General features: G+C 37.7%; 1 protein-coding gene across 1 annotated transcript in view; it reads right to left on the bottom strand.

The window, feature by feature from the left end:
- LOC144442707 (aminopeptidase N-like) overlaps nt 1-12665 on the bottom strand; it is a 48219-nt gene that overhangs the window by 7978 nt on the left and 27576 nt on the right. The window contains exons 8-9 of the mRNA XM_078132085.1: nt 1152-1354; nt 601-689 (exon numbers count right to left, since the gene is read on the bottom strand). Of these exons, the coding sequence (XP_077988211.1) occupies nt 601-689; nt 1152-1354 (292 nt within the window). The remainder of the gene's footprint in view (nt 1-600; nt 690-1151; nt 1355-12665) is intronic.

Genomic DNA, 12665 nt, shown 5'->3' with positions numbered 1-12665 from the left:
TGCCAATGTTGTTAAGCTTCAACAGGAGTCGTTGATGGGGTACAGAGTCGAATGCCTTACTAAAATCCATGATAATAAGATCTGCCTGGCTTTTGTTCTCGAGAATCTTAGCAATGTCATGAACTAAAGCTGCAAGTTTGGTGTCACATGAGCGGCCCTTGCGGAAACCATGTTGTACGTCTACTAATATGTTATGCTTGTCAAAATGGTCCATGATGTGATGATGCAGAATGTGTTCTACCAGTTTGCATGGCATTTTTTCCAATACATGTATGGTAATCCGGGGTGTAAATGAGATGGTGTTATTTTGTACATATAGTTGGGATTGTGCTTGGGTGTGTTTAGCAAGTCCGTATTCGTGGCGAATTTGCTGATTTAGAAATGGACACAGTATGAATTAACGAACATATCAATCAGATTAAAATCCGATGTAGATGTCGGCTAATCGTTCATTGTTATTTTACCTCGAGTCGGTATTTTTGCTTAAATTGACCTTCGTGCTACATGTTTACGTTTTCGTCTTGATGGCCGCCTCCGACAATGAACGATTAGCCTACATCTACATCGGATTTTAATCAGATTGTGAACAGACTAACTCACCAGATGTCTTGTGGAGCCACACTGATTGGGGATCGTTAACATTCTGATCTCCTTCATGGGTAAAAGTCAAAGGAACATGCCAAACATACCTGAAAAGAATTTCAGTTACAACACTTGCGTGACTCATGATCAGGATAGATAGATATTGATAAGCTATTGGCAAGTGTAACGGAAATGCAATAGTCCAGTACTATTAAACTGAACAACTGACCGTCAACCCCCCCCCCCCCCGGTTCTTGAATTATATATAAATTACACTTATTATACAAAACAATATGCGAATACCCAAAGGCATTACCTTTATATAATTCAAATACTTTGTTGGCATTTAAAAAGTAATCATCTATTCTAAAACGCCATATCCACATCTGGAACTATCATTGTAAGCAAAATGCAAATAGTACCCAAACTTACACCATTACTGTTTAGATTGATGGTTTCGACTCATTTCCATCACAGGGAGACCAAAACAGGTGACTCGGAATTAAACGTGATTTTACAACATTAAGATTACAACGTTGTGTTCTATTAAGAACTTGACTTCTACTTACCCCAGGTCTGGGAAATGAGTATCCTGTGGTTCATCGTTAGGGTCAAGTAAGAAATGTTCTTGCGTAGCTGTTATCAAGTTTGTAGCCGTTCGGGTCAGTGTTACAACGGGGAATCCCATCTGAAGTGTCCACGTGTCCATGATGTCTTTCATGTCATACCCGATACTCTGTGTCATTGATTGACCCATTATGACCTCGTAAGTCTGTTCAAATTATGGATAGAATGTGTTATCAGTTGGTAGTGGTTCTTTAGGTATCTCGTGAATATTTTGTTCCTAGACTATTGGAATACAGTCTCATCTTAACGTCTGTTATTTAACATACTTTTTTGTAGATTGTATTGAAAACTCCATTTTGTGCATGTCATGCGTGGCATACCGAAATTATACCATTCAATCAAGTTGTAAACATTGATATGAAGGATGAAAATTAGCTACATGGAATAAACATCCTTCAGTCAAGTTGTTAACATTGGTATGAAGGATGAAAATTAGCTACATGGAATAACTATCTTTCAGTCAAGTTGTTAACATTGATATGAAGGATGAAAATTAGCTACATGGAATAACTATTATATCCTGTAACCATGGCTTTGGTCGTTGGTTGTACTAGATTTCAAATAGTCTGTCGTAAAGTTTGGTTCCTTAATCATGCCAGGTCAGGTCAGATATTGACTGAATTTCATTTTGGACTTACATTCGAATCCAAAGATCTACCATTAGAATTCACTAGTCAATATTTAGCCAAAGCTTTCAACAATTCGCACTACTGTGCTGTAGACATGGTAGCCTACCTGTAGACTTGAGAGTGATTAGTGTAACACCTTTCTGCTATCATATATATAAACTGGCATTTTGAATTCTGAATTTGCGATCCGTTCCTAGTGTCCAGGGAGAATCGCCGTAGTTGTTATAACCAGCTGAAATTAGTGTTTCAAGTCTTTTTACTCAGTAGCAGTCATAGTAGCAATTTGAAATTTGCTGTAAGGGACCAGTTTGTTTCTCCAGACTAGGGGGGGGGGGGCGGTGGATTTTGACATCAAACCAAAAACAGGCTGCCCCCCCCTATCACTTAATTCTAAAACATGATGACCCCCCCCCCCCCCATATACCATATTCCTATAACAGGTATTTTTTGATCGTGACTCAATGTGTCTCACAAATACTTTACAAGATCCTGGGATAGCATTATCACATAATTATTGACAACACAGGGTAAATTACACTCACAATTGAGTTTAATAGCAACTGGACCGTGAAAGTTAGGGGGAAAGCTTGAGAAGGGAATATGTACCCCTCTCATGTGGGTCCTAGGAGGTCTCCCCCATAGAAGTCCTGGAGCTTTTTTACGCTTACTAGGCAATTTTAAGACTATTCAGACACTTTCAGGCAATAATTTCCAAGCTTTACAAGACAGCACCAACATGTAAAAAGCAACTTCATAAGGTTGAAATATTTAAAAAAAAATGTTTAATAGCATCTTGACAGTAAGAGAATGAGGGAAGAGCTTGAGACTGGGATAAACTATGTCCACCTCTTGTGTGTGTGTGTGTGTGTGTGTGTGTGTGTGTGTGTGTGTGTGTGTGTGGGGGGGGTTTCTAGGGGAGACCTGGAAGTTCTGGAGGTTGTATTACTCTTGAAGACCATTTTTAGGCTTTTATGACACTTTCAGGCAATACTTTCCAAGCTTTTCCAGCTCCATCAATTATTACAAACTATTATTTATAACTTACATAGAGTTGAAATATGTTCTTAATCATTAGAGTAAAGGTCAGCCCTTCTAATAGTAGTATCATTTGTAAGGGAGATTTGGAGTTTTAGGGCGATGTTTTGACTATCTTGGCAAACATTTCACATCTTAAGACAATATCATCTCAAATTAGCATAGGGTGAAAATTCTTAAGAAAAGTGTAATAACATTATGACAGTAAAAAGGTCGGCGTGTCTTATTGTTGGTTGAATGCATGAGTGACCTCTTGGGGAGAGGGAGTCCTAGGGGTCTCCCCTAGCAGATCCGGATGATTTTTGGTTTTATTAAGGCAATATTTAGGTTATTCATAGCCTTTGAAGTAATATTTCAAAGCTTCGAAAATTTTCGAAGGTACCTGTAAAGTTAATGTAAGTTTTAAATGAGTTTCCCATGTCACATAACAATGGGCTCATAACATTATATTGGTAAAGTGGCATTAATATTGCATGTATGGTAAAGTCACTGGTATGTTGGAGAACTTTAGGTGGTCATACCTAGTGTATAATACTTAAAAGAAACTGGAATCTTATGAGATGTAGTGATTTGTAGTGTCGATAACATGTAATGTCCAAAATAGAAAGTGCATCTACTCTTCATACTGAAGAGTAGAATGATTTAGATTAACTTCTTTTATAAACTATCTCAGAAGATTACTTTACGAAACCTTCATGTTCACTTTTGCCCCAAAGAGCAATATAAGTGAAGCATTAATTGTGAAACAGCCAAGCATTTACACAACATGTTCTGCAACTAGTGTCGTAGCTAGATAATACATGTATAATAATAATAATAATAATAATAATAATAATAATAATAATAATAATAATAATAATAATAATAATAATAATAATAATAAAATAAATATTATATAGTAATAATAATTTTATAAAAATCATGTTTATTTGAATATTAAACCTACCTGGGGTAGTTTGTTATGCTAAGTTCAAAAAAGGGGTCATTTTATGAACATCTGTTGCCATGGTAGCCCAAATCACCATAATATGTTAATCATTTTTCCAAAATTTGACATAAAACTTTGAAAAAAAATATAATACAGTGAAAAAATGTCTTTGTATTAGACAGTTATGAGTTAATGCTACCTGGTGCAACATAAATTGTATAAAATTGGATGGCTGTTTCCATGGAAACATATGGTAGATGTGAAAATTATGTTTTCATTATATACACATACATCTCACAAATTTATATATCACTAGTAGAAAAAATAGTACAGTTTACGACATTTTCCGTACTATAGTTCAGATTGAGTTCAATTCTGTACTTTTATGCTGATGAGGTGGACGTTTCTGTACTTTCCCATTAGCGCCTGTCTAATCGGATTATACTCGATCTGAAAAATAGTTCAGATTGCGAGTCGGAAGTGATTTGAATACATTTGCATTTAGTTCAGAATATATTCATGAGTTCACCCCCATAACTGGGCAGTAAACAAATGAATATTCAAATCTACCGTGCTTGCAATCAATACGTACATAAACGCTATACGTGTAGCTAGTGTATTCGATACATATGTATGTATATAAGCAGGCTTATGATATGAACTACATGGTTAGGACGTACGTAGATTGTAATATCACAGGGCTCATTTTGAAATAAATGTTCGTAGTACGCCTTTTCATTATGCACTACATACCGCCACCACTAAACGTGTTTCACATTTCTACGCGTTTGATGCATAGTAATACAGATTTAGATGACATGACAATCGTTTCCAATAATAGTTTAAAATTGGGCCACAAATATTGCTAGTGTATGGAGCTTCTTAACAAACCTGACCGGCCAATAGCGTCAACAAACTCACAGTAGAGACGTGCTGACAGATTTGAGTCTGTGGACATTATTTCTAGCTAAGTAAAATTGAGTGACTATTGGGAATATTATATGGCATCCATGTCGTCCATGTCGTCTATAGTTTCTGACTGACCGTGTTATGTACAACGTAACGCTGAACGAAATACGGTCCATCAGGAATTAACTAGACTAACCTCTATGGGAATAGTATTCTTGTCCATGTGTCGTTTATAGAACAATTAAGTGTTAGGGTGTGATCTTCACAGTAATAAACAAGCCTTTAGAAGAACAACAGGTATTCACGCCTCAAATATCTTGGGCATCATCCAAATTACGATCATGAGCACCAAAGTAAAGGAAATACTTAATGACGTTCGGCATGCAGAACCCCCCCCCCCCCCGGGCCCGTACCTATGGGTACATGCCCGGCATCCATGTAACTGTTATATCACTCTACGTGACGATTCTGAGGGCCCTCATCTCTTATTCTCTTGTTTTATTTCAATGTGGTATACTCATAACTCCTGTTTTTATAGTATAACTGTACAATTGGCTTCGATCAGTGCATTCCAGATTTTCATGAGTCATGAGTGCACATTGCACAGATATCCAGATATCTGCAGAATACTTAAAAGGATTATGGGTAATGTATGCATATGCGGGAAAAACAAACTGCTGTAAGGAGCATAGTCTCGCTGCCAGACTCGAGACTATCGTCCCTAATCTGTTTACCGAGCGGCGCAGCCGCGAGAATAGAGGGGGACTGGTCCCGCTCTTCTCGCGGCTGCGCCGCTCGGTAAACAGATTAGGGACGATAGTCTCGAGTCTGGCAGCGAGACTATAAGGAGCACTGACTTTGCCCTCATATCTTCATCCCATTTTGCACTGAAGAAGTTTCACATGGCTCTCATATTTCATATATACTCTTTCTAAATATATGGTGATGCAACATGAGTAAAAATAACTGGGGTTAACTAAGTTTGGTAGTCAATATCGCAGGTTTACCATCAAACTGACGCAAAATTTGTTTCAAATTTGTCTAGTAAAAACCGTTGGCCCAGTTGTCGATTAGGCTTACAAGTTACACAAAGCATGATAAGACACTGTGAATGGTGCAAATAAACAACGTGCGAAATGCCAAATACCAAATGCAAACAATACAAGCGAACAAAAGGGCCTGTATGCACTCTAATAGCCCGATATTTTGCCTAAAATCAGGCTCACATGTGCGAACGGTGTGTTTTTGACGTACCTAGTAGGCAGTGATGTAGATAATAGCCGGTTACCGGTCACAACGCCCAGCTATAACTTATAAGTATAACAGTTGTGGGACCGGCTTAGGAAAGTACTCAAACCTGACGATCATTGAACAAATTCTAAGGTTGGAAAATTAAATATGAGTTGCCCGGGAGTTCTAATAGCAAGTAAAATACCCAAAGTGTAAACAAAAAGATAAATTAATTCATAATTATTTGGAAAACATTAGACGATTACGCAGTAAAACAAGACTGGCCACGCTATCGCTAGCGAAAGCCTTCGAACTAGTTTCATAACGACCGGACGTTGAAGGAAGCGCGAAGCGAAGTGTGAGGTCAATGTGACGTCTCATGATGATGTATGATGCATCAACATGACGTTTACGTAGAGTTGCACTAAATGTTTTCTAAACTTCAGTGGAAAGAATTTTTGTCGATCAGACACTGACTATGTTTAAATTCTTAAAACATCTGAGAAAACTGAAGAGGGGAAGCAAAATGTGACACTGACAGACAAGCCAGACGTACGGCACATGTACAGAAGGCGAGGCACACCCTCTGATGCAAACTGGACAATTATCGTGCGTGTCACGTATAAGGCATCAGATGTAATACATGTAGCTAACCAAATATTCTTGTACTGCAGTCTTTCTTGTAACAGGTATTGGAAATTGTCAGAAACCTGATGATTTTATGACTGAATAAGTTTCGATACGGAGACGAGAGAGAGGGGGAGACGGGAGAGAGAGAGAGAGAGAGAGAGAGAGAGAGAGAGAGAGAGAGAGAGAGAGAGAGAGAGAGAGAGAGAGAGAGAGAGAGAGAGAGAGAGAGAGAGAGAGAGAGAGAGAGAGAGAGAGAGAGAGAGAGAGAGAGCGGAGACCAAACTAGAGTCGGTACTCACCCCACCACGACATATGCATTTTTGTGATTTTGAAACGATAAAGAATGTTAATATGGATATTGGGACGATTGGAAATCGGACGATGTGAATCGTAATCGAATATCTCAGACCATCCACAATATATGTCGTGTTGACTTAGGCGATCCCAGAAACCATTCTTAGTTTACCCCTTTCACATATATTATCAACCATGCTAATGTTTTGAAACAAATCTCGATTAACAGGTAATTTAGCGCTTGAAAGATGGCGACGTCCATACCCCCCCCCCCCCGGCTGCACATATTTTAATATGCAATTATACATTACCCCCTCCCCATACACGTCAGAGAAGTACAGTATGGTACACTATATGACACACTGTAAGCTAACAGTGGAAATCAACTTCAGTGTCCATACATATCAGACATAGAGATTTCTTTACAAATGGATGTGGGCTCATTGGGCTGTAACCTGTACTTGGAAAAACTTAACCAGCAGAGTTTTCTTTTTGAATCCTATGTCTTGACAGAAACGGCACCCCCCTTCGATAACTAGTGGGGAGGGTGTGTCCCCCTCCCACAGTAGGCAATTGTTTGAAAAATAAGGACATGTAGGAGGCCATTTAGCGGCATAATATTTCAAACCATACACATTATTGGAAGCCATAAAGTACTTGAAAATTGTCTTCAATACCCAAATTGTACTCTCATTAAATTATTTTACAACTGTATTACCTACGCTTTAACTAATACATAGATATTTTGGCAGACACACACATTCGTTTGGCCATTGGCTGCCTAATAATTAAATGTGTGGTAGGTAAATGAAGTGAACAATTTTGCAAAGTACAAGGTAAACGATTGCTCCTGTGGTTTGAATGTTCAACAAAGTCTCCACACACAGAGATAGAGCAAGAGAGAAGGAGACATACGGCGACGAGAGAGAGAGAGAGAGAGAGAGAGAGAGAGAGAGAGAGAGAGAGAGAGAGAGAGAGAGAGAGAGAGAGAGAGGCATACACTTATACAAATGTAAATTTACTTGGTAAACAACTGCTCCTGAGGTTTAATTTTGGTTCAAATCATGAGCAGAATATTCGGGGGCCCTTTCAGACCATCACAATTGTCATGCCCCCCTCCCTTTGAACCTCAATTTTGTTCATGCCCCCCCCCCGTAAATTCTGACTCCAGCATAATTTCAAGTTTATTCCGAGCTCGGTATTACAGGCATTCGACTAGAGTCTTTATACCTCAAAGATATACAACAGTCCATTTCTGTACAAGGCATATCAGAAACCAAACATTTGCAGTGTGGAGTGTCACAAAACCCTGTGCTTGGTCCACTCTTACACGCGTATGCTGTCTATACACATCACCACTTGGAAAGCTAATCCGACATCAAAATCTCAATATGCAACAACATGCAGACGACAACCAGATTTACCAATATATTTCCCCAATCACATACGTCAACTACAGTAACTAAGATGGAAACTGTTGCACATGATATTAAACGACCCAAAATAAGCTAGTTTAATGATGGCAAAACCGAGGTCCTCCTTATCACGTCTCAGTTCAACAGGCTTCCTCGTCTCATGAACCACATCAACATGGGATCGTCTTCTGTGCAGTTAGTGGATTCAGCATGTACCATTTGTGTAACAATTGATGACCGTTATAACCTCAAGAAGCACATCTCGTTGACATGTAGATCAGTTCTTTTTCACCCCCGAACAATAGGTCGCATCATTGACAGTGGAGGGGGCCCCTCCACTGTCTATGGTCGCATACGCCAGTATCTTACAAACGGAGTTTGTCAGAACCTTGGTCATGCACTTATATCATCGATACCTGACTACTGAATGGCCCTTCTGTATGGGCTGCCAGCTAAAAACATTGTCCCTCTTGAACATGCCCAAAATACAGCAGCTGGGATTGTGTCAGGTACAAAGAAAACAGATGACGTCACATCGGTTCTTTCAATAACACAGTTTAGTTAGAAATCACACTGGCGTCAAGTGCAGTTACATAATATACCAGTAGGTAGGGCCTACATGTAGTCTCAGGTCACTACATTGTGGTCTGAGATGTAGTTTACACCACTATGACCTAAGAACTTGAACCAGGGCTGAGGAGAAGTGGTCTGAGGTTAAAGTTTTGCAGCTCTCGTTCAGCAATCCCAAAACATTTCAGCCTACTTCCCGTAATGAACACTTGTCAAGCATTTTTGTAGCTCCCATACTCAAAGACTACATATATGTTTATATACGACTCAAAATATAACACTGAAATTTACTTTGAACACGTTCAGTTTCAGTAGACCTATTAAAACCCAAAATCTCCACTGTATAATTTAATATCGGTAATAGTTTACAGTCAAAAACTTTTAAATTTAGTTTTGACTAGGAGGTCCCCAAGTTTTGCAAGTTGACTCATGACCGCAATCATTGCTTTACTCGCTTGAGCTGCAAGCGCTAAATACCATAGACCACTGCTTGACATAATCACGCCTAGATATTCATAAAAAGCGAACAACGTCGAGTTTATGACCACCAATAACCACTTTTCAATTTTCTTAAGAATTTCATCTCTTAGTAAATACAATAATTTTAGTTTTGACATACATGTAATTTACTTTCAAAAGACAATGTTAGAAACCCCTACCCCATTGATTCCTGTGAGAACATGCCTTTCGTGAAGAAAAAATGGTTACATAACATGTCTACAAGAATTGTTGGAGAATGTCTATGTAGAATGCCACACTGATCCCATATCCACACCTTGAGTTTTATTTTTATTGTTCTTCAATGATCTCCTTCAAAGTAATAGTCTGGATGCCAATATGGTTTCTAACTAAACCACGTCTAGCCAAAAGCCCCTCAAATAGCACAAAAAGTTGTTCACCCAATCAGTGAAACCTAAATGTTTTGGTGATGTAAACAGTATATAAGTAGCATCATGAGCTGACAAATATACCACATTTGAACATTACTGTCCCAATAAACACTAACTTTATGAGGGACTGTGTTATTGGTTAGAGTTTTGTGATTTATTAACAAAGACATGATGTTAATGACTGTGTGGGTGGCTTTAAATGAATTTTAAATTGCATCTCATGCATTTCAAGACTTCTAGAGTAACGACTCTGACTATACTGTGAGTGGAGGTGTAAATGGCAATGATACAGTATAGGAACTAGACTATCAAAGTAATTACCTTGTCCAAAAGACTACAGTCGGATATTAATCTCACCATTAATGCCTGAATTTATGTCTATCAAGGTGGATCTGATAAGATCATGGAAATCGAGAAACTTTCATCACTTTGGACTTGAGCATTGAATACATTTGTGAAGTACTCAGACCATGATTCATGGGTTTTTTTTAGAGACTAATTCCACTAGATCGTCCACTAAATCGTCCACGAAAACAAATACATTCTATCATTCCACCATGTCACTCAACAACGCGCATCACATCCGGGTACCAGTTCTTCTGTGAGTTCGAATTCTATCACTTGAATTTCCGTTATTTAGTCGTCTGAAGATCGTAACGGCCTCCGTACCATAACTTGTGTACTTTGTGTAAATACAGCTCTACTTCTCAGTATTGAGCACTTTTCCTTCAGTTTATGACTTACCTCTTATATATATATATATATATATATATATATATATATATATATATATATATATATATATATATATATATATATATATATATATATATATATATATATATTACCATTGCTCGGTTGACGGCAACGCGGTCAAAGATATCGGGTTCTTTGCACAATACACGTGTATATAGAAATGATGTCCCTTAAATTTCCCCTCTTTTCATTCTTGCTCTTTTCAACTACAATATAGATTTTGATAATTTCCATAGGTCTCACGAGATATACTCTTCAAGGAAAAACAAGTTCGTGTCGGGGTTTGACACGAGAATAGTCTGTGCTTGGAGTAATTATACTGTCAGTATAATTTCTCAAAGGTATGTGTTATCGTGGAAGTTTAAACATTATTTATACTTTAATGGTGTTATAGATTTTGACCCAAGCTATGCATGCCACGGTCACAAGCTATATTGCGTCAGATCGATTTGCCAAACAAGTTTGCCAGAATTAACGCATCCCATCAAACCATGGACCATCCACAAAGGTGGAGTGTCTATGGTCAAACAAATGACAGGTCGCAGAAACTATGGTCATGGAAGTATGAACGTCGTTTATACTTGTACGCCGTGACATACAATGAGCGCAGTGCAATGATTGACCGGATTATTCAGTGTCGACAATCCCAGTTAATATAATCCCAAAGGCAAACTTGTTTTATTTACCACCTTGCCAAGCAACACAGGGTGGTGGCGAGGCGAAGTTGTAATGTACTGTCGCTTTGATATTCACGATTTTGGAAAGGAAATAGATAACATCGGGTTAGATCTTGAGAGTAAATAAGAAGAAAAGAAGAGTTAATTTGAAATCAGTGATAAACGAGTTGTCTATTTTTAAGAAACTAAATATAAGGAAAGCTATGGGTCCTGATAACATGTGTGGTAGGTTACTGAATGTCTATGCATCGCAGTTAGCTAGTGTTTCCAGTAGATTGTTCAATTGGTCGTACAATGATCATACGATATCAACCATTTGGAAAACATCTACCATCTGTCCGGTCCCTAAAAACTTCCAAGGCATCGTCCTGTAGCACTGACTTCCATTGTGATGAAATGCTTCGAGCGTATTTTACTTTGTCAAAACCCACAAAAACATTCACACCTTGACCCATACCAATTTACATATTAAAGTAATAGAGGTACTGATAATGCAACTCTCACATTACTTCACGATGCGTATACACATCTTGAAAAACCAAGTTCATTTGTAAGACTATTGGTTATTGATTTTTCATCAGTCGTTAACAGAAGTCAACCAAACATGATGGCTCATAAACTTAGTTATTTAAACGTTAACCCCAAACTCATCCTCTGGATAATGGATTTTCTTGTCAACCTTTCCCAGTTTGTTCGCTACCAAAAATTAAGTTCAGCCTTCCATTCAACATTTAGGGGTGCCTCACAGAGCACGATACTCTCACACAAACTATTTACACTTTACACAAATGACTGCTCATCAGGTACCGATACAAATCCACTTATCAAATATTCTGATAACTCTGCATTAGTTGACCTGTCAAATTCTGACCGTACTTATTTCGATGAAGTTGATAGGTTTGTTACTTGGTGTAAAGAAAACTACTTGGACGAAAGGTCGACTTTAGGAAGAACCCTAAAGTAGTGCCCGACCTTTTTATTGACAATGTTAAAGTTGAACAGGTGACTAAATATATATATATATATATATATATATATATATATATATATATATATATATATATATATATATATATATATATATATATATATATATATATATATATATATATATATATATATAGGAACAGTCTTGGATAATAAATCAAATGTTAAGGCCAACACAGATTTCATTAACAAGAAATGTCAATCTAGAGTTTACTGTCTACAACAATTGAGGGGCCTAAAATTTTGTAAATGCCAAGGTATTACAGACATTCTATCGGAGTTTTGAGTCGGTTTAACATTTTCTTTTTTGTGCTGGTTTGGTAGTCTAGGGACTAGCTACAAGAGTGTCTTGAACAAAATTGTAAATGTGTTTAGTAAAGTATTGAGTGAAAAGTAGACTAATTTGAATGAAATGTTTACATCTCGTGTACAAAACAAAGCTGGGAAAATGGTAAATGACAAAGGCCACATTATGTCCCAACACTTTGAACTCCTGCCATCAGGGA

Source organism: Glandiceps talaboti, chromosome 1 (assembly GCF_964340395.1).
Source record: "Glandiceps talaboti chromosome 1, keGlaTala1.1, whole genome shotgun sequence".
NCBI classification, from domain to species: domain Eukaryota; kingdom Metazoa; phylum Hemichordata; class Enteropneusta; family Spengelidae; genus Glandiceps; species Glandiceps talaboti.
The sequence above is the reverse complement of the archived record's forward strand: the minus strand, read 5'-3'. Positions and strand labels throughout refer to the sequence as shown.